General features: G+C 37.7%; 1 protein-coding gene across 2 annotated transcripts; it reads left to right on the forward strand.

Annotated features, from left to right (window-relative positions):
• Positions 1 to 25,578, forward strand: LOC128677181 (transcription termination factor 2-like). 2 transcript variants are annotated; one of them, XM_053757850.2, is made up of 21 exons: positions 1 to 306; positions 410 to 514; positions 616 to 696; positions 1,140 to 1,738; positions 2,026 to 2,204; positions 2,971 to 3,202; positions 4,889 to 5,071; positions 5,621 to 5,750; positions 6,911 to 7,018; positions 7,834 to 8,034; positions 13,666 to 13,791; positions 14,279 to 14,478; positions 15,324 to 15,533; positions 16,263 to 16,454; positions 17,218 to 17,356; positions 17,887 to 18,023; positions 18,375 to 18,431; positions 19,653 to 19,803; positions 20,692 to 20,855; positions 22,176 to 22,333; positions 24,397 to 25,578. In XM_053757850.2, the coding sequence occupies exons 1-21, from the start codon at positions 132 to 134 to the stop codon at positions 24,548 to 24,550; spliced, it is 3,681 nt and encodes a 1,226-aa protein (XP_053613825.1). In that variant the 5' UTR covers positions 1 to 131; the 3' UTR covers positions 24,551 to 25,578. The 2 variants fall into 2 exon arrangements, with proteins under 2 accessions (XP_053613825.1, XP_053613826.1); XM_053757851.2 differs by lacking the exon at positions 616 to 696.
• Positions 25,579 to 25,589: the final 11 nt, after the last annotated feature.

Below are 25,589 nucleotides of genomic sequence, written 5' to 3' on the forward strand. Positions count from 1 at the left end.
GAAACAAAACGCCAAGAAACGACTTTTCGTTTCGAAAAATGTTTTGAGTTATTAAAAGTGAAAACAAATCTAATTTTGTTGTTAGTTTTAATTTATTTTGTATTAAAATACTTAATGAAGAAGCCACAGTGATGGAGAATTCTTTCTTTGAATACCGTGATAAAACTGGTGCTATGAGTGAGTCAGATTCTGAAATCATCGACAGCAGTTATGTGGTAGACGATTCTTTTGTACAAAAACAAAAGAAACCCATGACTAAAAACCACACTGTTTTTGTAGCTGAGTCCGAGGAATCATCTACAGAAGGTACTGTAATATCCGGGACTCTTATTAACTATTGACGTTATTATCATCGTCTGCCAGACGTTTTATTTTGATGAGTGTATAAGTCAAAGATAATAATTTTTAGGTGATGTGGATGACGATGGAAACTGTACTACGCCTAATGTCAGGAAATCGGTGGTCCGAAGAAGCAGTGTAGTTGACGCACATGTCGCATCCAGCAGTGATGATGGTAAAATAAACTGAATTTATTTGTACATACCTCATACATCTACCATTCGCGATTTCATTCAATATAAGTTTGTATAATCATTTAATGTTGATGTTCATTAGATACCAATAAGCGTGGCAGTATCAGACGACAGTCGGAAACATCACCAAACAGAATAGTAGTTAGCTCATCAGATGATGAAGGCAAGTGTCATCAAATCATTTATTGAATATCATGTAATCTGATATAATTTATTGTACTTAATTTATTGGATGTCATTTAGTGACATGTTTATTTTGTATCAATTTATGGGTTAGTTAATTAATAAAGTTATTTTATTTTTTTATTAAATTATTATACTATTTTACTAGACATGTTAGTTTTACACTTTCATCAAAATTCCATTGTTAAATAGCACTGCACAACCTCTGGACTTAGGAACATAATAAAAGATAAACAAGGTTGTCTTTAAACATACACTTTAACCCAGTTGAACGAATTAACCCATACAATAGTAAATAAGAAATAAACATTTAAGGAAACTTTATTTGTGGAAATTGTTTTGTTCTGTTGTATACTGCTGGCTGATTTATGACTGTTGTAATACATAATTTTTATTAACCCATAATATGCTTCTATTCTACAGAAGAGGTATCCCCAGAAATGATTCCAAAACGACGTCCACCCATGAGGATGCCATCAGGCTCTCCAGCAGCATTCTTAGGGCGTAAGAACAAGAAGAGAATGATTCTTGAATCTGACACAGACAACTCTATAATCATAGAGCATGATAGACATAGGAAGCTGACATGTATGAAAGACACACCTTTGAAAATCGAAGAGGCTGATCACAAAATTGACAAAACTCATCATAGTTTTGTTGGTTCTGATGATGAAATGAATGATTCTGGTGAGGAAAATGATGAGTCTGTTGATGATGATGAACCCCTAATCAGACTTCAAAACAAAAAGAAAATAATACTAGAGTCAGACTCTGAGAATTCACCTTTAAAAATAAAAAACAATGAGTCACATAAAGTTGAGGAAGTTCAACTCAGTATTGATGGACATAATGAAGACACAGTCGATGATGAAGAAGAGGTTGCGGAAGAAGCTAGTGATGATGATGATGACGGATTGGAGGAGGAGAAGATGCTGATGTCACGAGCGACTCGGATGAGTATCATGGGAGTGATACCAAAAGACAGAGATAGTGACGAGTCTGACTTCATACAATCAGATGATGTGAGTTTTTTTTATTCTGTTTTCCGACATCTTTGGTGTTATAATTAACCCTTAATTGATTTGTTAGGTCCTAGGGACTCTGCACAATTTTTAATAAGCTTCTCTGCTGCACTGTAAGTCCTGGGTTTCATGTGCCGATCTACATGGAAAATGGTCTTTCTTTCAGAAAATCTCGATTTATTAAACTTTACAAAATTATAAATTAAATAAAAATTTTAGTTTTTAAGATTACCAATAAAATGTGGCCCAGTTTCATTTCAACTTAAAGATTCATTCTTCCTTTTCAGAGTGTACGCAAGTCAGGAGTTGAGACTCCGGACGATATTGGTGCTCTACCGGATGTTGGGGATTCCATTTACAAATCCCCTCGGAGGCCGACAGAAGACAACAACTCATCTAGACTTACCTGCTCGCCTTTCTCTAGCCCTTTACAAGATGTCACAAATACATTGAATGATAGCAATAGGTATGTATTCGGAGCTGCAAGATTAAATATTTATTGATTGCCACTAGAAAAGGACCACCTCATATAGTTCAGTGGCCAGTTTTGGCAGCTGATAGGCAACAATAACATTCCCTAAAGGGTTGACTACAGGGTTGTAAAATAAAAACAGCCAAATTTTCAGTCACGATTGATTTTTTCGGTGCCTCGGCTTCGCGGCTTGACGGCGTCGCAGCCCTGAATTTTGTAGCTTTACCCCATGTTATTCAACATTTATAGCAGCTCATCACCCAAATTATCGCCAGTTTTATTAATAGGTATTATTCAAATGATCTGGTTCTATGGTCTCTCTATAATTTTTAATATTTACCATTAAATGAACAAAATGTACAAAGATTTTGTTTTGTTTCTTTTTGTTTGAACTTTCTGAAGCAGGTGGTGTAATAGTTAAGACGCCCGCTTGTGAATTGAAAGGTCCCAGGTTCGAATTCTACTTGTGCCACATGAGTTTGTATACCAATCTGACTTATGTGTAACAGTTTTTATCGACCACCACTTGCTTCCGGTGAAGGAAAACATCGTGAGGAAACCTGCACTCATATCGTTTGATTATCAACTTGCGTGTGAAATGGAGAAGGCAATGGCAAACCACTCCATTTATAGTGCCAAGAAAGTTGTTATGTGTAAACACACATAACAACGTTCCACGTAATGACCACGACCCTCACCCTAGGCCTATGAATATATACTTTCTTGTGATACAAAGTTGTGTTACTTGTGTTATTCACAGGACAAGTAAAATAAATGACAAGAAAAACAATCCCATTGGAAATGAGCAAATGAGACAAAACAGCTTCGTTACAGCCAAAGTGGATCTTACTGTAGCTGATGTGGACTTAACCGAGTATAAAGTGGATGATCTGAAAAGTAAAATGACCACGGGGGAGTATGTTGACGATGACGTCACTATCATCGACTCCAAGCCAGAGATAATTGCGTTGAGTAGCGACGATGAAGATGAGGTAAGTAACTTGGTTTATTCATCATCAGACATTCCTTATGGATGGCGTAATGAGTGTAGGCCTGGCGGTGTCTTATTCGGATGGATGGATTTTAACAGCAGCGCGCTCGGCGCCATCGAGCTCCTCTTTGACATGGTCTAGTTAGTCTAAAATTTGTTTATAAAAAGTTTTCCTTAAACTAGCCTTCACACTACCTATGTCTTCACCTACTAGATGCGCTAAAGAATTTTTTGTTGCTAATTTCGCCATCAGATAGAGCGATCTTCGAGGAAGGCTTACAAGGTAAAAGTGATGCCGCTCTTTATTCTTCGATATTTTGCGCATTTTCTTGTTCATCTGTTTAAATTTTTGCAATAAAGGATTATTGTATTGAACCTTCCACATATACATGTGAAGAAATTATTGATACATTCGGACAACATTTATTAATGTCGGGAAAGTATCTAAGCTTAGTTACATAGATTGAGTCACTAATCAAATTGCTCATTCCGAAACACTGCGGAAATTAGGAATGAGCAATTTGGTGAAGACAACCTAATTAACTACCTATTTATATATGTAAATATATTTCCCTAAAAATAATTAAATAGTAAATATTCTATTACTTTTATCGAAATTCATCCAATACATTTTGCGGATTTTTTCGAGCACTTTCGCATTTTGTATTATTACTAGCCGCGCTCCGGGGCTTCACTTCCGTTAGAATTTTGGGATAAAAAGTACCCATGTACTATTGCCATTATATACTTTCGCATTAACGATATTAGTGGGATTTTTAGTAGAATTTTAATAGATTGATAGTTCGGGTCTATCTATGTCATACTAGTTTCGAGTTATGCTATATTTCAAAACATAAAAACTATGAAGGTAGTTTTAAAAATAAGTGAATCAGTCTAATGCTAATGGCAAGCGAAAACGTAACGATATATTCAAAAAGAATCTTCAAGTGCATGTCTGTGTGATCGAAAATAATATTGGATGTGGTGTTATTTGTAGTTATTTGTTTGTTTGTTTCTCATGAAATTGTAAAAATGCCGCGAAGTCCAAAGGACATATCGATTTTGCGAAGTCCGCAAGATGTAAGTTATTTTACATAATTTAAGTTATTTTAACTACATAATTTTTGATAAATACAATTAATTATTTACCGAATACAGTTTTAATAAATCCCTTTCATTAACCATAACACTGTGAAAATCGTATGACAATTTCCATAGAAATATCTGAGAATAGACTTTCAACATCGATTTATTTCACTTTAAACTCTAATCAAGTCACGAGTGTCTTAGAAACTGTGACCAGATTAATCTTAGCAAATCCTATGCTTCGACGTTCTATGGGTGCGGACCTGAAAATCGTGTAGGTCAGAGAGAGATTTCGAAAATAATGAGATCAAAAAAAATCTGGAGTCGAGCGGGAATAGAGAAAGACTGTCTTGCTTCGGCAATAAATATTGTGTTGTGTTAATTTTAGCCACAGGCGACCATAAAATTTTCAGAGAGAGCTGACGTTAGACAGCTTCAAAATGTATTTTTTAATGAACTAGTTATTACTTTGGGGAATACCCGTAGATGAAAGACAGCAACCACAAAGCAAAAACGGGAGGGAAAAATATATTTAAAAAAAATCAATAACTTATATTTATTTATTTTATTCTATTGAGCAGAGCTGTATTTATAAATACAGGTGAAGGCGAAGTCGCCTCGGTCGCCGAAACCCAAAGCGGAGAGGAAGTCAACAGACAACACCCTGAAGCAATACCTGGCCCCTCCGAGCGCCCCGGCCCAGGTGGTGTACGTGAAGAAGCATGTCCGGGAGAACGAGCTCAGCAAGCTCAACGGGCTCAAGGAGGATCTGCAAAATATCAGGGTGAGAGTCCTTCATCATAGTATTCCCCTCCCCTAAAACAAAAAAAAAAAACAAAAATCGTTGCCATGTGTAATTTTTTTATAATAATTTCTTCCTTAAAGCTTCGGATGTTGCAGCAGCAGTTGACGGAAAACGATTTATCCGCTAGACCAATCTAATAACAAAACATTCATTATCATGATAGTAATTTCCTAAGAAGTCTATTTTAATTTATATTACTGTAAAATCATAAAAAGGCACAGTATAAAAACTGATTTTATATGTGACTAGCTTTTTGCCCGCGGCTTCGCCCTCATAAATTTTCGCCGGGAACTGTTATTTTTCCGGAATGAAAGGTACCGTATGTCCTTTTCCACACTTCAAACGACATGTATGTAAAATTTCACGAAGTTTGGTTGAAGATAGAGCGTGAAGAGGTAACAAACTTACTTTCCCGGCACTTACGCCATTATTGCCGTTGTTTTGTATTCGAACAACGGCAATAAATACCTAAGTGTCAGCCGCCTTAAGGTTGGCCACATATTAGTTAGTATATTATATTGTTTTTAGTATCTACTGGAGAACATGGACGTAGACACGCTCCCTGACGGCGGGAAGAAGCTGATCCAGAGGTTGACGACCCTGGAGTCCGAGGTGCGGCGCCAGGGGGACAAGGTGGCCAACATGATCGTGGAGCCGGGTAAGCAAAGAACTCATCTTTCTATTTACAAAAATCACTATTAAATTGGCAGTATGCTGCCTTCGCTGAAGGAAACTATCCACGCGAGAAATTTTTAAACTTCATAAATTAATAATTAAAACCAATAGTCTAGAACTGATGACGAAGAAACGACTTGACAATAAATGTTTGTGCAATAAAGTTTAAATTAATAATAATATGATTTTGTTTGTGGTGTTTTTTATATATACCAATGGTTAATATTTTAACTTCTTCTAATAATGTATCTTATATAATACATAACATAATTTTCGCGTCTTTTGACATGTCTAGTATGAGGCTAAATAGAAATAGGTAATATATAAATAAAATAGCTTCTATTTTATTTCTACACTAATTATAAATTTCGTGTAAAGAATGTGTAAATAATCGCATAGCTATATGTTCAAAGTCAAAATATTTATTCACTAGCTCCGCCCCGGGGCTTCGCTCCTTTGGGAATTTCGGGATAAAAGCAAGCAGTTATATTCTACAGTACTCTCATCACTTTTATAAGTTACACCGATGTACCTGCGCAGAAATATTTTTTTTGCATCTGCGCCAATCGCTATTGGCTAATGCGTACGCGCCATGTCTGGATTTGTCCTCAAGTGTAATATTGTACAATTATTATGAGCGAGATAGCACGACTCCTGTTGTTTTTGGATTTAAAATCTTATGTAGTAGCAATAAGTTCGTTATTTCACTAATGTTCTCATTCGGCCAGAGTCGGCGGTCGGTTGTACTATTCTGCGCAGTCGAACAATGCCAAAGTTACTTATAAACGTGGTAGTACTGTACCTGTGTACTAAATTTCATAACAATCCGTATAGTAGATTTTACATGAAAGAGTAACAAACATATCTACACCCATACATCCTCACAAATGTTCACATTTAATTTTATAATATTATTAGGGTAAATTATGCACTTTAGTGGGGTAATTATGAGATTTTGCGAGTCAAATATGATATGGAAAATTAATATCTCGTTCTTCATATAAATTTTGACGTTTTGGATACAATAATATAAAAAAAAAAAACTGACGCCAACCTCACAGATGAAGGAATGAAATTTTGAATGAAATATTCTAATGGCTACAAACTACTAGCGTCCAACATGTAATGATTCAAATGTGGCAGACGCGCCGACGGCCGAGGACATAGCCCGCGACGGGTACTCGGGGCTGTCCTGGGACGAGCTGCAGCAGGCCAGCAACGCCGTGCAGCCGCGGATGTTCGGCAAACAAGGTACTGTTGTTTGTATTTACCGAAATAAATATATCTATATATGTGAACGTTTTACAATGGTTTTAATTATAAACAGGAAAAAAAAAATTTTGCTTAGCACTTTGTTACTTCGTGGAAATATGTTTGTCATGTTGTGTGTACACGCTTTTAGGTCATAGTCTGGCTTTTACATAACTTTTGTTATATATCTATTTAAATTGACTGTAACCTGTTGTGTATACCTTAATAAATAAATAAATAAATAGTCTCAATCTAGTTGTTCTGTTTTTGGAATGAAAGTATTAGCAAGTTATTTTCGATCGCAAAGTTGAGACATAATTCATGTACAGTCAACAGCACGTGAACCTACCCAAATTCATCGCAAACTCGCCGCTATTACCGCGCTATAGAGGTTCATGCAGAGCAACTGGATGTGCTGTTGACCTTACAATTATTTTCCGATAGCGATAACGATACTAGACGATATTAGATAACGATTATTTTTCTGGTAGCTGGCTAAAGCGATGTCGTGACTATCTAATGAATAAATCTAATCTGAACCGACCATAAGAAAGCTAAACCAGTCACCTGAGACAGGTTGCACCTAGGTCTAGCAGGCTAAACCTGGGTATAGCTGCACTTTGGGGTTTAGCTATAACATATACAAGTTTAATTTAAATGACGATGCATTGAGCAAGACCATTTGGTGGAGCAGGATCGGCTCTCAACGAGGGAACTCATCGGTTGACTCATGTTTTTTTTATCACGATTTTTTTCTATTATAGTTTCAACTCCGCGTCAGCTAAGTCACTATTCTAACTGCTTATTTCCCCCAGCGATGTCTACCCACATGGCGGAGCGGAACCTCATACTGGAGCGGCTCCGGAGCCTGCACGAGTCGCTCGCGTCGCGTCCGCCCGAGACCGCCCTCGCCCCGCCCCCCGCCGCGATGCGGACGGAGATGATGCCGCACCAGCTGCACGCGCTGGGCTGGCTGCAGTGGAGGGAGACGCAGCGACCTTGTGGCGGGATATTAGGTTGGCGACATGTTTTGGACAGAACATTGTTCTTGAGCATAATAGTATGTTCAAAACATTTCCCGTCCGCTGCAATCTAGCAATATTCAGTAAACAAAGTATATTTTGTACAAAACTTCACATTTACAAAAAAGCAGTGACGAGGATGAAGTTAACATTGTTTTAACTGTTGTAGATTTAGTTCTTGGAAGAAGAAAAAGAAACAGATTCAACATATATCTAGAACTACAAATTGAAGACAGATTTTAACATTTCTTTTAAACAGATAATAAATTTGAAACACTATCAATTCACACATTAAATGAACGCCCCCGCAGACGAACGCGGGCGATGTTTTCCACAAACTCCGCCGAACACGTTCGAGTCTATTTCGTTCGATAAAACATGTTCGGCCACGCCTCTTTTTATGTTTTTGAACAATATTCTGTTCAAAACATGGCTTTATACACACACACACACACACAAACATTTGCCTGCGGTGGGAATCGAACCCATGTCCTCCAGTCAGCGGACGGGCGTGGTGACCACAACACCACGCCGTCTTATTTGAATCTCGTCCGAGCATTAGAAGTGAACAGACGTGTGTTGTGTCTTTTTCCATTAATTAATTATTAAAATTACTAAAATACAATATAAATTCGTGACGAGTACTAGGAGAGCAGAAGCCCGACGTAGTGGAAGACAAGGACAGGACAGGTGAAACGAGCGAAACAAATAGTGAGTCACACTTCCTACTTTAACTACACTCGAACTGGTGGTCAACACCACAATAACTGTGGACCTGTCTCAATTTTTCGGTAAAAAAATGCCTCGAGTAGAGAGATCACCTCCATCCACACCTGCTCACACTTCTGAGTCTGAGGCTGCCCCATGTGATGACAGAATAACGGAAGGTGTCACAAAACGACAAAAAAGAAAAAAGGATTCTCCTCCAAGTTCCTCAGGAAAACCACGAGATGATATCATGAATATGCTTAACAACTGGAAGTCCGGCCAGGATAAAGATATAAAAAACCTTTGTTCAAGTATGGCGGACATTTCAACACAGATGTCAAAAATGACGCAATCACATGACGAAATTATGAAACTGGTGGACTTCATCTCAAAACAATATGATGATATGAAGCTTAAAGTAGAATCACTGGAGAAAGAACGTAACCTTCAAAAAGAACACATCGTATCACTGGAAGCTAGGGTCGAGGATTTACAACGACAACAAAAATCTTCTCAAATTGAAATTCGCAATGTGCAGACAGCTAAGTTGAAAAGCAAAGAAGAACTTTGTGCGTTTACTGAAAAATGTTGCGAGGCCCTAGAGGTGCCAATCAAATCCTCAGATATCAGAGACATTTACCAGTTTAACGACAAGAAGGGAAATAGCACCATTGTGACCGAATTCCACTCAGTCCTCACCAAGGATAAAATAGTTGATGCAGCCAGGACCTACAATAGGAGATCTGCGACTGAAAAATTTAACTCCTCCAAGATTGGCTACAATAGCCCCAGTTTTCCCATATACATCTCCGAAAGCCTAACACCTAAGACCAAGAGAATGCTATTCCTGGCACGGGGCGTGGCAAATGATAGCGGGTACAAATTTTGCTGGACCGTGAGAGGGCGAATATTCCTGCGCAAGGACGTTGGCCTCCCTGCCATCGAAATTAGAAGTGAGTCACAGCTGCAAGCACTAAGAGTAAAAACCAAATGACTAGTCAGAGTCCACCAGCTAATCTGGCCCTTGACAGTGGGCATTTCCCCAGGCATGGTCCTTGGGTATGCTGTGTATTCGTACTACTATTTTACCTTCATACAATATTTGCAATTGTGTAGTTTTTTTGAATTTGTCTGTTTTTGTTTTCAACTTTCTTGTGTGGACTATTGTAAGGTTGTGCGCTTTGTGAGTAACTTATCTAAAATAATAGGACTTTTCTTTTCAAACAGTGAATTAACTAAAACGATTTTAAACTCAGAGTCGATTAACCCCAAACTTCAAAATTCGATTGTGTAAACCAACTTCTTAACAGTATTGACGATGTCTCTAATAATAATTCTAGCATGTGTAGCCCTGAGCAATGCCCTTCGTTGCCTTTCAAAAACAAACTGAAAGTAATAACGCAGAATATAAGAAGTGTATCGCACAATTTCGACCAATTTCAATTACTTTTAGCGCGAATAAAAGTAGAATTTGATATTGTTGTACTCACAGAAACCTGGAATTCTACAGTTGTTGTTTTTCCTACTCTTGAAAATTATACAATACACTTCACGACAAAATACAAAAATCAAAATGACGGTCTTGTTGTATACACAAAAGCTGACTTACCTTGTTCAATCGAGGAAATACCAATGATTGATGCCACGTGCATGACTATTAAAGTAAACTATGATACTCTTATTATTGCTATATATAGATCACCATCATTTAAAAACATTTCTAATTTTCTTGAATCATTAAATGACATTCTAACACGTTTTAAGTCTTTCTCAAATATTCTGATAACTGGTGATATTAATATTAACATCAAACCTGAAAGTACCAACACTGACTCATCCGACTACCTTAATTTGTTAGCTTCACACGGTTTGACAGCGGGGCATACTTTGTGTACTCGTGAAGATAGATGTCTGGATCACTCGATGGTTAAGTCTATAAATTCGACCACAAACATAGTTTTAAACTCCCCGATAACCGACCATAATGCAGTCATTGTTGGACTTGACCTTAGAGTAAAGAGAAACAAAGCTCAAACTCACATCAAGCACATCAATTTTGAAACCACTGTTACGGACATAAGCAACACTGATTTTAGTAGTATTCTATCGTCGAGTGATCCGGAATGGTCCGCCGAAGAACTCGTTAATATCTTATCTACGTGTATCACCAAAAACACATCCCTTAAAAAGATTCCGAGACAAAAAAGAAATATAAAACCGTGGATTACGCCAGGGCTAATGCGATGTATTTTAAAAAGAGATAAAATGCACATGCAATGCAGGTCAGAACCAAATAACCATACTCTAAAAGAAGAATACAATTTGTATAAAAATCATTGCAACGATTTACTTAAAAGACTAAAGAAACTATATGAAAAAAATGAACTTGAAAGACACAAAAACGATCCTAAAATGACATGGAAGACAATAAATTCAATCACAAATTTGAAATCTCAAAAAACACCGCCAAGGAATTTACTCAATATTTCGGCTACTCCTGAATCGTCCTTAGACCAAATAAACAACTATTTTGCAAACGTTGGAAGAGACTTGGCAGAAAAAATACCCAATAACGATAACTGCCCCGGTGCTTCAAATGGTGGAAACTTGGTAGGTAACTCATTATTTTTGGATTGTACTACTAAATACGAAGTTGGCTCGATACTGTGCAAATTGAAAACCGATTGTGCTGTGGGTTGGGATGGCATATCCTCTAAAATTTTGAAAATGACTCACCCTAAATTAGTTCCAGTTATCACGCACATATTCAATCTTTGCCTATCTGCAGGTGTTTTCCCGCGGGTATTCAAAAAGGCACTTATCCACCCCATACATAAATCCGGAGATAAGAACGTAATAAGCAATTATAGACCCATCTCAGTACTCTCAGCTCTCTCAAAAATATTGGAAAAAATCATGAATAAAAGATTAGTAGAATACCTTAATAAAAATAACATCATTTCCAAAAAACAATTTGGATTCCAAGCTGGAATGTCAACTGAAGATGGAGTGGTCGAGCTTACAGAACATGTCGCAAAATTAATAGATAATAAAAAGAAATCCTTAGGCATCTTCTTAGATTTGGCTAAAGCGTTCGACACGGTCTCTATTCCTAAGCTCTTAAAACAAATGGAACGGCTGGGTATTCGTGGTCTGGCTCTAAAACTATTTAGGGACTATCTTTCTAATAGAACGCAAAGAGTTGTCATTGATGACTATGCTAGCTCCGATGCTGCAGTAACATTTGGAGTACCACAAGGCAGCGTGCTTGGGCCAAGCCTCTTCTTAATATATATTAATAACCTGTGCAACATGAACTTATTCAAGGGAGAAATATTCGCATTTGCCGATGATACCGCACTAATATTTCATGGTGACACTTGGGAAGAAACTCGTAAAAACGCTGAGGTAGGACTGGGACAGGTAATGAGTTGGTTATGTGCTAATACCCTTACACTAAATGTTAAGAAAACTAACTTTATTACATTTGGTATAAACCGTAACCAATTGCCATCCTCCTCAAAATTCCAAATTAAAGCCCACACCTGTAACCTCAATGCTCATTCAGGATGTGCCTGTAGCTCTTTGGAAAGATCTAGTAACATTAAATACCTAGGAGTACTTCTTGACGAAACGCTTTCATGGCAACCCCAAATAAATGCACTTACCGCGAGGATTAGGCGTCTAATACCAATCTTTAGGAAACTGAGGCACGTCGCTGATATTAAGCTTCTAAGATCCGTCTACTTTGCGCTAGGACAATCCATTTTAACATACTGTATAAGAGCATGGGGTGGTACCAGAAAGACAACTCTTTTGATTCTGGAAAGAGCACAGCGTAGTCTATTGAAGGTACTCCATTTCAGGCCATTCAAGTATCCGACCCAAGCACTATACACAGAAAGCGATGTTTTGAGTGTGCGACAGCTTTATGTAGCAAACATCGTTAAGTTTCAGCATAAAACAACACCCCTTAAACTTGATCAATATAATTTGATGCGTAGAAAAGATAAAGTCTGCCCAACATTTAGTCGTAAAACCTATTTTATTACAAAATTTCAATGTTTTACAGGACCTAAACTTTACAATAAAGTAAACGGAATAACTGAAATACACAACCTTAATAAATATCTAATGAAGAAAAAACTACAAAGATGGCTTAAAACCTTAAATTACGATGACACGGAAAATCTTCTATCAATCTTGTCATAATAAAGTTGTAATCTATATTAATATATAAATCATAATGATAATACTTAAATATTAAAAATACATTTTTAAATATCATATATATCCTAATTACATAACTTACTATATATACATATATCATACTTTACCACATAATATAAAACTAATAAAATACCTTTCAAAATCAAACTTAATATGTTAATAAACTTTGTACTAAACTAAAATACTAACAACCTGAATTTATATAAATAAAAGCGTTAACTTATTTGCCACACTCCATATTCTTCGTAGTCTAACTAAAATGAATTGAATGCTCACAGTCGCACGGCGCATGAGTCATGCTTGTTTACGCCAATCTTGGGATATTTTGTACCTCCGTGGTAATTATGTAGGTAGTTTGAATTGTTTAATTAGTTAGACACCTTTATGTTCGTAATATATTATAATTTTGTACTTAACTTGAGAAAATAATAAATGTTCTTTCTAAATGTAAATAAATATTCCTAAAATGTTATTTTGTGAAGGGACCTAGTGTTTATAATACAGGCTCGGCCTAGTTTAAACACTAGTGTGATGGACTCAACCAATAATTATGTGATTACGATTACCTAAATACATTATTACTGTACCTAATTAGACGTAAGTCCAAATATGTATGTTTTTTATGAAATAAATAAATTATTATTATTATTATTATTATTAGTGAAATAGCCTATTGATATGTTTCAGCGGACGACATGGGTCTGGGTAAGACTATCACCATGATATCGTTAGTGTTGAGCGACAAGGAGGGCAATATCGACCACGACGACAGTGAAAGAGACGACGATGATTACGAACGGAGCAAATCTAAATGTAAGTCTCTTGTCTTTATTCCACAGTTCCCAAGTGACTTGACAGCAATTAGCTTTATTACATGAAAAACGTGCGAATCAGCTTTCGAAGCGGTGGTGGTGTAATGGTTAAGACGCCCGCCTGTGGGTCGATAGGTCCCAGGTTCGAATCCTACTCGTGTCATATGATTTTGTTTATGAATCTGACTCATGTGTAGTAGTTTTCATAGACCACCACTTGCTTCTGGTGAAGGAAAACATCGTGAGGAGACCTGCACAATGGTGTTCGTTTTGTTGTGTGCTGATTTTCGTTTTTTTTTTGTGTCATAGATAATTTTATCCCGAGTGTTCTTAGCTATGTTTCATGTAAAATCGGTTCAGCCGTTCAAAAATTGTGGCGCAACGAATATTGAAGGTGACGGGGGTTTTTTAGTTTGTTTAACAAATGGTCACTAGTAACGGTATATGAATTGTCGAGCACAAGGATGGTAATGTGAGAATTGTGTCAGTGATCCCTGGCGGCACGCTGGTAGTCTGCCCCGCGTCCCTGATGCAGCAGTGGGCGGGCGAGGTGCGGCGACACTGCGCCGCGCACAGCGTGTCGGTGTCGCTGCATCACGGCGTCGCGCGCGCCTCGCAGCCGCATCGCCTCGCCGCCAGCGACCTCGTGCTCACCACTTACAATCTGCTGCAGCGGGACAAGGACAAGGTACGGCCTGGTTTTCACCCCGGGTCATTGTACTCATGATTATTATTATTATTTAGTGTGAAAGTTTGTTCATATTATTTTCACACTTTATCTACTCTACCAATCTACTAATATTATAAATGCGAAAGTTTGTGAGGATGTATGTGTGTGTGTTTGTTTGTTTGTTTGTTTGTTTGTTTGTTTGTTTGTTTGTTTGTTTGTTTGTTTGTTTGTTTGTTTGTTTGTTTGTTTGTTTGTTTGTTTGTTTGTTTGTTTGTTATTCTTTCACGCAAAATATACTGGACGGATTGTTATGAAATTTGGTACACGGGTAGAATATAACCTGGAACAACACTTATCCCGAAATTTCCACGAGAGCGATGCTCCGGGGCGCAGCTAGTTTTGCATACATGTAGTTTGAAGTACGGAGAAGGTTTTAATATACCATCCTATAAAATAGACTATGTCTAAATGAAAAAAAAAAAATTATCGATTCTGTGCAATGTTTATTAATTGAAGCCAGAAAGCAAACTTAGACGCAAACGCCATCTAGTGTGTCGTGTTGATACAAAGTGATTTCGTCGCTAGATTTAATCAACAAATAGAATTGCAAGCCATTTAGTTATAATCTAAATAACTAGATGGCGCTGTCATAACATATCCCGGAAAATTCTGCTTTTCCCGCGGTCCCGGAAATGCGAAAGTAATTTTGTTTGTTCACGCTCTATCTGCTGAACCAATCTTCTTGAGTGTATGGAGAAGGACATAGGATACCTTTCATCCCGGAAAAATAGCTGCTGCCGTGTGAAAACGCGGGCGAAACCACGGGGAAAAGCTAGTAAACAATACGGAGGATATATCTCCAGAACGGGCCGCTGATGCGGGTGCAGTGGCGCCGCATCATCCTGGACGAGGCGCACCAGGTGCGCAACCACAAGGCGGCCACGTCCAGCGCCGTGTGCGCGCTGCGCGGGCGCCGGCGCTGGTGCCTCACGGGCACGCCGGTGCAGAACAAGGACCTGGACCTGTTCGCGTTGATGAAGTTCCTCAGGTGCACTCCGTTCGACGAGCTGACGGTGAGTTTTTTTTTTGCTTTTTTCAATTTTCAGCAGAACACAATCTCAGAACACAAACGTAAGTATACAATTTAACAATTTCTATATCATGGTAATTATATATATATATATTTGTTTTCAACCATTATGCCAGCTCCACTTTCGCCGAACTCGGACACATGCCGACGCGAATACGCGAACATTTCATAATTAGTATCAGTGCTTTTGTTTATTGCAATGAAAAACTAGCAATGTATACCGAATCTGTTCGACGACTATGTGAAGCCGGCATTATAAAAACTATAATAGGGGTGAAAGTTTGAAAATCATGTTGAAAAAAAGATTATCAATTGGCTATCATACAAAAATATTGGCCCTAGAAATTAGTAATCCAGCATGGGTAAACATATTTATCACAAAAAAATATTATTATGATGTCAGCCGCAACTATTCTACGCTGACGAATTCACGGGTAAAAACAGATACTTGTTTAAATAATTTATACAAGTGAAGGCCTGTAAACGGCCTTGAGAATTGTTTTTGCTACGCAATCTCTTTTAGCCGATAATCAATGCTAATATCATAAAGAGGAAAGATTTGTAGTTTTGTTTGTATTGAATAAACTCAACTACTACTGATGAAATTTGGTATAGAGATAGGCGAAACCTTCAGGAGTGACATATACATTTTATTATGGTTTTACCCGGGCGAAGCGTAGTGATCATATAAAATGGAATGAATGTCGGTCAGATGTGGAAGAAGTGGATCGACAACAAGAGCCAGGGCGGGCAGGATCGGCTGAGCACCATCATGCGCTGCGTGCTGCTGCGCCGCACCAAGCTGCAGCTGCAGCAGAATGGACAACTCGCCTGTCTGCCCAAACGCGCCGCGCATCTCGTCCACGTCACTCTGACACAGCCCGAGATGAACGTCTATCAGAAGGTGACATTTCTCCCTTTCTATCTCTTGTTCCGGTAAAGGAAACCTGCACACTGGTTGATTATTAACATGTGTGTGAAATGGAGAAGGCAATGGCGAACCACTCCATTACTAATGCCACTCTTGGCATTAGTAATGGAGTGGTTCGCAACAGCTCTCTAGCTGTTGTGTGTGTTTCATTCCACGTATTGATCACGACCCTCAGCCATGAGGAATACGACTATGAAGAAGATCTCTTGTTCTTGATTTCTTATTGGAAATAATGATGTTGGAATGTTTAGTTTTTTAAAAGCTTTTATTTAACTTGTATGTATGTCTATCTCTCTCTCACTTTGCAAGTGAAGTTTCTGTTTCCTTCTTTCAAATAAAAAAATGGCTAAATGACCTCAATACAATAATGCACGGTGACAGCTCGCCATAGACATTGATGTCAAGGTGAACTTTACACAGTCCGAGATGTTTATCGGAAGGTGATATTTTTCTGTTTATCTGGCTTTCTTATCATAAATAAGGTGAAAAATTCATTTTTTCCGTTTGCCGGCTGAATTTCTACCAGACGGTTTTTATTTATCGTACAGACAGGTAACGAAGACATTCTCCAAGAGGGCTTATGACAGGCAGAAAATCTATCAGGAAGATCATGATGAATTCACATCCTTATTACTTCAATGCTTCACCAGGTTCATAAAATGAGTCGGTGAAACCCACGCAAATGCAAACATTTTGCTGCATTAAACAGATAACAAATTTGAAGAATATTCTCCAGGTGTTGGTGTTCTCCAAAACGCTGTTCGCTCAGTTTCTCCACCAGCGCGCGGAGAAGCACGCCGACGCGGATGGGTTCCTGCCTCCGGAGAAGGACACTGCTTACGAGAAGATGCATAAGAAAATGATCGCCCTACAAGGTAAAGCTTTATTCTTAAACTAGCTGCACCCCGTGGTGTCACCCGCGTTATTTTATAAAAACATACGTACGTTTGCGTAAAACGTACGTTTTTGTGCACAGCAGCGCCATCTACTTTATAAATTACCATTGCCTATCAGACTTTACAACCAAGTTCCCGTAGGGAATCGCGCACTTTCGAGATTCAAAGTGCCCCATATGTACATATTATTTATCAGCTAACTCAATAAAACATTTCATACAATTTGGCTCAGCCGTTTTTGCGCGAATAAGTAACATACATACTCATACATTTCCGCCTTTATAATATTAGTGGGTTGAAAGACTTTTGATCAGTTGATTAATATTTAAATTAATCTCGTGATTAATATACGGCCCCTAAAGTATTTTTTATAATATACATTATCTGTCAATGTCAAATATAAAGTGCGATACACACAGTGACATAACATATTCATAGCATAAAGTATATATATATATATGTGTTTTGCGGCTAGTAATAGAGATTCGTCTATCTTTTATCTTCCGCAGGCGCAAAACCAGTGAAGTCCCACGAGATTTTGGTGCTGCTACTGCGGCTGCGTCAAGTGTGCTGTCACTCCGGGCTCATCGCCGCCATGTTGGATGACACTGACACCGCGGATATAAAGGAGGACGCCGCCGGACAGGTGTCTTACTCTTTCTCTCTCTCTTTCTAATCTTCGCGTGTTCCTGTTTGCATTCAGAGCTGTGGCGCCCGAAGTCCGTGTAAAAAATTATACTTGTTTTGAAGATTTCTTCTGATTTTATGAATTGTCTGACGTCAACCGTCGTTGGGAATTAGCTGCCGAGGCTGTGTCCCTTAGTCGCCTCGGACGTCATCCATGGGAGGATATATATTGGTCCTATACTAGGGCGGAACCACACACCACAACACTTATCCACACCACAATCCTGTCTTAATTACTGAGTATTAAGTTAATAATATTATCTTAAATACTTTCAAAAGTAATCTTCAATGCTATACAAATATTTTACAGGATTTGCTGCAAGAATTGAACAAACTGACACTCGAGGACTCTATGAGCAAGAGAAAGGTAATTACTTGAATCCTAATCCTTGTTCATTCATTTATATCAAGTACGTTAGGTATTACACTGGTGTCAGATTTTATTCAAGTTGCCTAAAGGCATCTGACGTGACTTATGACTCCCTACCGCCAATTAGTGGCATGTAGTCGCATGCACACTAGTGAAGTAATAGTTACCTACACACTAGTGAAGTAAACTGTCACAAGATGTTTTCCATCATGAGTGGTATACAAACTTGAGACATTTCAATCCACAGGGGGGCGTCTTAACCATTACAACACCACCGCTATACAAAAAGTATTACACCATGTAAAATAAAATGTATGTTACACAATATGACTCGATTATTTCATATTGTATCAGTAACTTTTACAATCCAAGATTTTGCCTGAAAACATGAGTGAAACGAGAATGCTGGGAAGCATAGAATGTAGAAAGGGATGTTGTCAGAGTAAAAAATGATCAAACATTTTAGAGATTCGTCTGTGATTTTCCAACCGGCCGCCTGTCTCATGACAATCCTCCCTGGGAACGCTAATGTTGAACGTTATAGAAGAGAAAGAAAATATAAATAAACTAAGTATATTAGACGGTTTGTGCCGCAATAGCACAAGCGCGTCTATTCTAGCGACACAACAACACACTTCGTCACAGTGCGTACAACGAAATACCAAACCTTCTGTAACAAATACATCACGAACAACAAATACATATTCTAAAACAAAGTCTTCTACCGCGTCTGTCTGTCTGTTCGCGATAAACTCAAAAATTATTGCATAGATTTTCATGCGGTTTTCACCAAGAATGACTCCTTACCCGGGACTTGCGCTAGTTAGTTATTTTTATTCTTATGTTTTTCTTATAATTCGTTTTTATTAGTTTTAATTTATTTTCTTTTAGTTGTAAAATAAATAAATATAAATAAATATATTAGGACAAATCACACAGATTGAGCTAGCCCCAAAGTAAGTTCGAGACTTGTGTTATGGGATACTAACTCAACGATACTAAATTTTTATAGTAAATACATATATAGATAAACATCAAGACCCGGGCCAATCAGAAAAAGATCATTTTCCATCATGACCCGACCGGGGATCGAACCCGGGACCTCTCGGTTCAATTATACAAAAGAAAAACTTAAAACCAAGCAATTTAGTCGTGTGCCACAGTAGCAGTAACCAGTAGATTCTAGCGACACAACGACACAAATAGCATCGATTGCAGAGCGATGTCGAGCCGGAAGAGGACGCTGTGGGCGTGGCGGAGGCGCTGCGCGGCGTGCTGGCGCCGCGCGACCCCGTCTTCGATCTCTCGCGTCTCTCCTCCAAGATACGCGCTGTTATGGACTGTTTGCACAAAATATTGGCCAATAAGGGTGAGGACACTGATTTTATTGCGATTGATGCATCTCCAGAGTGTTCGACCGCTCCGGACGCGATGTCATTACAATTTTTCAAATTTTAACAAAGATAATAATGCAATTTACTATTATGTGCTGTGGTGATATCAATTTTATGAATGACTACATGTTGCCCGGGGCTTCGTTCCCGTGGGAATTTTGAGATAAAATGAAGCCTATAGCAATCTTGGACAATGTACCTTTCTAATGGAGAAATAATTTTTGAAATCGATTCGGTAGTTTCTGTGATTATCCGCCTCAAACATACACACTCGCAAACGCTTACCTCTTTATAATAATAGTATAGTTTGATTTTGGAAATGGTCGAAACGCTCTGAGAAACACCCAATTGGTCTTTTATCGTATTTTTTTTTGTTTCGTTTATCCATCCATATGGAAAGGGATCTAAGCCCGTACAGTCATTGACAATAGATAAATAGATAAGCTATTTATTCGCATCACGAGACAATATACAGTTTAAAATAAAGTGAAATGAATGAAATTAAAATAGGAATCTGTAATTGACAGTGAAATAAGAATAAGATTAGCCATTCGCTTTAAAAGTGCTCTTCATTTATACTATTATTATAAAGTGGTAAGCGTTGGTGATTTTGTGTGTTTGAAGCGGGTAATCTCCGAAACTACTGAACCTATTTCAAAAATTATTTTACCATTAGAAAGGTACATTATCCAAGATTGCTATAGGCTATATTTTATATTAACATTCCCACGGGAGCGAAGCCCCGGGCAACATCTAGTTTTATGATAAATGAAAAAAGTAAAAAAAAAAACAAAAGCACATCTATATATAAATCTTATATCAAAAGTTTTTAAATTAAGAATGTCACATCTATTATTTCCCAGGCGACAAAGCGGTAGTGGTGTCCCAATGGACGTCAGTGCTGGGCCTGGTGGAGCGGGAGCTGACGAAGGAGCGCGTCAAGAGTGTGACGTTGAGCGGGAAGGTGCCGGTGCCGGCGCGGCAGAAACTCATTGATGCTATCAACGATGCCAATAACCCCACCAGGGTATTTATTTCATATATCTAATTATATTATGTCCCTCTTATTCGTAATAAAGTTAGCATATTCAAATTTTGATTATTTTTTGTCACTATCGCACAATTAGAACGGGACAAAATATATTTTAGCTTGAAGTATGTTTTAACTTTCTCATGAAACCCGTTAGAATAATGTATGAAAATAAAAAAGAAAAATAAATTGTGTCCGTATTTATACAGGTAAAAAGTTTTAAAAACCTGTAAAAATACGGACACAATTCATTTTTATTTATTATTTTGTATAATTGTGCTAAGCATGTCATGGTGCTGCATCTAGGACACGTAAAGGAAAAAAGGAAGTAGACAATGAGACTGAGAATGAGAATGAGAATGACAAGGAAATGTACTTGTTTAAAAATGTAAAATAGAGTCGGATATCTGTATATATATATATTCATAATGTATATATATATTCATAAAAATGAAGTGTTGATTTTACATTTGCATATTTTAAATCAACTTTTTTAATGTGTAGTTCAAATATATTATTAACACTCTGCGCCACATTTTGTTCGAGGTGATTTCATTTTAGTTAGTTTCGTTAGTAATCCTATACTGAACGAGTGAGCTTGTGAGTGAGTCGGAGTGACGTCACGAGCCGAATTGCACGGCGGCGCAAATATAAACTGATAAATTAAAAATGGTTTTTTAAGACATGTTACGGTTTAATAAAATTTAATTAAAAATTCCAATGGTTCATTGCTATGTCGGGATTGATGTGAAATAGTTTTAAAAAATTGGGAAAAGACCGTTTTGAAATAGTTTTCGAAATAACGCTCGGGCAACACAAAGTAATTTTTAATAGGTATATTTATGCAGTTGTCACTCTGAACTTCGGCTCCGTAAAGTATGTCGCGTGTATGCCAAAAAGTAGAAAAATAAAGTACATTATTATTCAGCAATCGACTCTGGAAAGAATGTAAGATCTTAACATTGTGTAGGGAGTACTCATGAAATAACAACGCTTCTCCCACCACCACACATTGCACTGAGCAATGTGTACTCGGTAGTGAAGCGCTGGGTAGAAGTCAAGTACGCGCCGTGTATTACGCTTCTTAGGGATCGGCAAATGGGGTAAGAATATCAATAAATATTGACTAAAAACATCGATATATTTTTTGCTCATCCCTAACGCTTCCCCACCACTATGCATAGCACAGCCCAACAGCACGAAGTGTTGTATTCTGTATAAATGTGTACATTTTTGTAAAATAAATATGCATTCGACTCGCATCGATGTTCAACTGAAATAGTCCAAGCACACTATATAATAAATGATATTCGTCAGGTGATGCTGCTGTCACTGACGGCGGGCGGCGTGGGGCTGAACCTGTGCGGCGCCAGCCACCTGCTGCTGCTGGACCCGCACTGGAACCCGCAGCTCGAGGAGCAAGCGCAGGACCGCATCTACCGCGTGGGGCAGCGGAAGGACGTCAACATTTATAGGTGCGAGCTCTTCTTCACACTCGCACGAGTTGTGCGTCGTTTGTCGTCGGACGACGAAATGACTGAGCGCGATTGTGCAAAAGTCGCTCTGTCTGTTCTGCTTTCACGACTAAACCGCTGGACTGATTTTGATGAAATGTACTATGCATGTACTTAAAGAACCCTGTTCAAACATGGGCTACTTTTTTTTCAAAAGTTAACCTCCAGATGACGTTTGTGGAGGTGAATTTTTTTTACGAAAATCGTGTATGTTCTGCTTTCCACAAAGTACGGCATTTTGTCTAAACATCGGTGGTGCGCAGGATAAAATCAACCGGTCAAAGTTGACTGGTACAACTTACCCTAAATATTTATCACTAAGAGCACTCCAAGCTACCCAAATTCATTACAAAGTCACCGCTATTACTGTTGCATAGTGATCCATGCTTGATATACGGTCGATTGTACATGATTGAAATTTCAATGTTGTATATGCTCAGTAATTGTGTTGTGTGATTTTATCTTTACCAGCGGCCCGTACCGGCTTCCCTCGTAAACATAATAAACTATACACTTAAACCTACCTCGGGAATCACACTATCCGTTAGTGAAAACCGCAAGAAAATCCGTGCAGTATTGTTTAAGTTGAGAACAGACAGACGCGGCAGCGAAATTTGTTTTATATTACGAGCATGTAAAGATTATATTAACTATTGACTGAAACATATAATTACTGTAACCTATAGTCTACTTTGAGTGTAAGCTTTAAAAAAAAACTCCAAATATAATTTTAGTGTAAATACTTAGTGTACATGTCAAATTATAAACTGACGATATCCGGCGGAAGTGTCGTTATGTTCGGGATTGACAAAATGCCAAGCTTTCCACTCACTAATGTGTTATTATTTCGCTAATTAGTCACTTCCATGTCTGATCGCTGGTTCTTTTTTTCTTGATTTAAGAACATTTCGTTAAGAATATACCTTTTGACTCAGCTCCAATGATTTCATATTTTCATTGTGACAAAAATAATAGGAAAACATATACTTACCTAACGAATAAGTATTTATGACTCGTCTTGCGTGGTTGCCGCCCTAGATTCCCACTCCATATCCTAATATTGATGACGTACGAGGCGATTAAAGGATAAAAAGCTTTCGCAGCCGGTTGACAACATTAGCATTCCCAAGAGAGGCTGAAAAAAGGTGTCAGTAGTCAAGAGGGTTCGTAATCTGATAATCTCATATCCAAATATACATTTTATGCGTACAGGTATTTGGGGCGTCACAGCCAAGATCATTCTTGGCTGTGACATGTGACCTTGGAACATGACACAGAGATATATAAAACTCGTCCTTGACCCGCGTATACTTCATGAATGAAAATTGAAGAGCGTTCATTTTTCTGTAGAAATTCTGAATTATGACGTAATAGTTGAATGATACGGCGACGCCGCGCGGGTATTTTGACAGTCATTGTCTGGAACGAACCGCAGCGGTTGCCAAGTATTCAGAACATTGTAAACTCCTCAGGAATTTGGCGCGCTTTTTGTTTTTACAACAAATAAATGTGATCCGGGAGTTTTGTATCTGTGACGTGGCAGACTTTTGAAAATATCACCTATGGCACTAGAGTCGTGCGTGATTACGTCGTGACGTCACTACTGTGCACGAAGCACGGGAATGTTATCGTTATGTAAACGTTTTAGCTTAGAATAATATTCTAACGATTTACTGGACTCAGCACTTCAGAAAATAACGCGAATTAAAACCAGTCTTAAGTTTGCCATTTTTTTATTAGTCATGGTGTTCCACTTCTGGGAAGGCATCCCCTCTACTTCGCAATCTATCCCGTTCCTTTATTACAATAAGACAACAATATTTTATATCAATTTGACATTATACATTAAATGTAACTTTATATAAATGAATATCATGACTTTAGTACATTCCTGAATTTTCGTAATATAATTTTGTACGCTCAGTGGCGGGACATACATTTTCACAAACACGCTAACCTCTTTCACTCATGTTTACAAAATAAACGAATTTGAATTAATAAATATATTTGGTTGCGTTCCTTAGGTTCATGTGCGTGGACACGGTGGAGCAGAGCATCCGCAAGCTGCAGCAGGCCAAGCTAGAGCTGGCCGACAGCGTCCTCACCGGCGCGAGGCACACGGCCGGCTCCAAGCTCTCCATCGAGGACCTCAAGCTGCTCTTCAACATGGGCCAGTGACTGTGTACTGTGTACTGTGTAGTGCTGTGTTACTTTGTGTATGTGCCGACCAGTGGACCTCATGTGTCTTTACAATTCAAACAGAAATTGGCACTGAATATAGGGACTTGTTGAACGATTTTATGTACATGTCACAAATGCTTTTTAACAGATGATATAATCGTTATCTTATCGGCTCAGTGGTAAGACCACTGCATAGGCAAGGGCGTGGATTCGATTCCAATTCGAGTCCAGAATGTATCTCATTATATTTATCAAAAAAAAAATATCTCCCCAATTTTTCTATAACAATGATCTAAGTATAATAACAAGTATTTAAAAAGGAAATTTTCTGTTTCGTTTACTTATACTTATATACTTTATGGTTATATACGTGGGACTTTGTAAATAGTTATAATTTTTTAATCAAGGATCATGCGACTGGTTCGTGAATTTCTAACATTAATATTTTTTTTATTGTAATATTAAATTAGGATATTGCATGGCTCAGCTAAAGCAATAAATTTTGAAATTGTATACTTTGAATTATAGATAGTGCCATAATATTTCTATAAATCTGTGTTTGATATCATTGAAATATTGTTTTTGGGTACAGTTCAACGGAAAATCTATCCGTCATAAGCGCGGAAGTTTATATTGGAGTTGAATGAAAAATTGGGCTAGAATGTTGTGACATTCTAGCCCAATATAATATTAGAGACTGTGGAATGCGATAAATTATAGATTTTTCATACTTGTTACCCTCAATTTCAATTTAATCTTACCCTCATTATATGTTTTATGTATTTTGACTACAATAATATAACTAGGCGTTCATTGTAAAAAATTTAAATAGATTATTATAGTAGATAGGAAAATAATAAAATTTGTCTTCTTTACATATTACAAATGCGAATACTATTATATAGATATGTGTTATGTGTAATGATACAATTTGCAATTACCTTAATGATACATATAATTATAAATAAATAATTTGTTAACAAAAATTTCTTTTTGTAATGTTAAATATAGCCGATCTTGAAATATTGGGTTTATT

The sequence above is a fragment of the Plodia interpunctella genome, chromosome 17 (genome assembly GCF_027563975.2).
Source record: "Plodia interpunctella isolate USDA-ARS_2022_Savannah chromosome 17, ilPloInte3.2, whole genome shotgun sequence".
Taxonomy (NCBI): domain Eukaryota; kingdom Metazoa; phylum Arthropoda; class Insecta; order Lepidoptera; family Pyralidae; genus Plodia; species Plodia interpunctella.

What these genes read in the sequence shown, in the direction of transcription:
- LOC128677181 (XM_053757850.2), top strand. Translation starts at nt 132, where the DNA reads ATGGAGAATTCTTTCTTTGAATACCGTGATAAAACTGGTGCTATGAGT. An exon ending in CGAGGAATCATCTACAGAAG is followed by an intron (nt 307 to 409) that starts GTACTGTAATAT and finishes AATAATTTTTAG; the next exon opens with GTGATGTGGATGACGATGGA. An exon ending in GTAGCGACGATGAAGATGAG is followed by an intron (nt 3,203 to 4,888) that starts GTAAGTAACTTG and finishes TTATAAATACAG; the next exon opens with GTGAAGGCGAAGTCGCCTCG.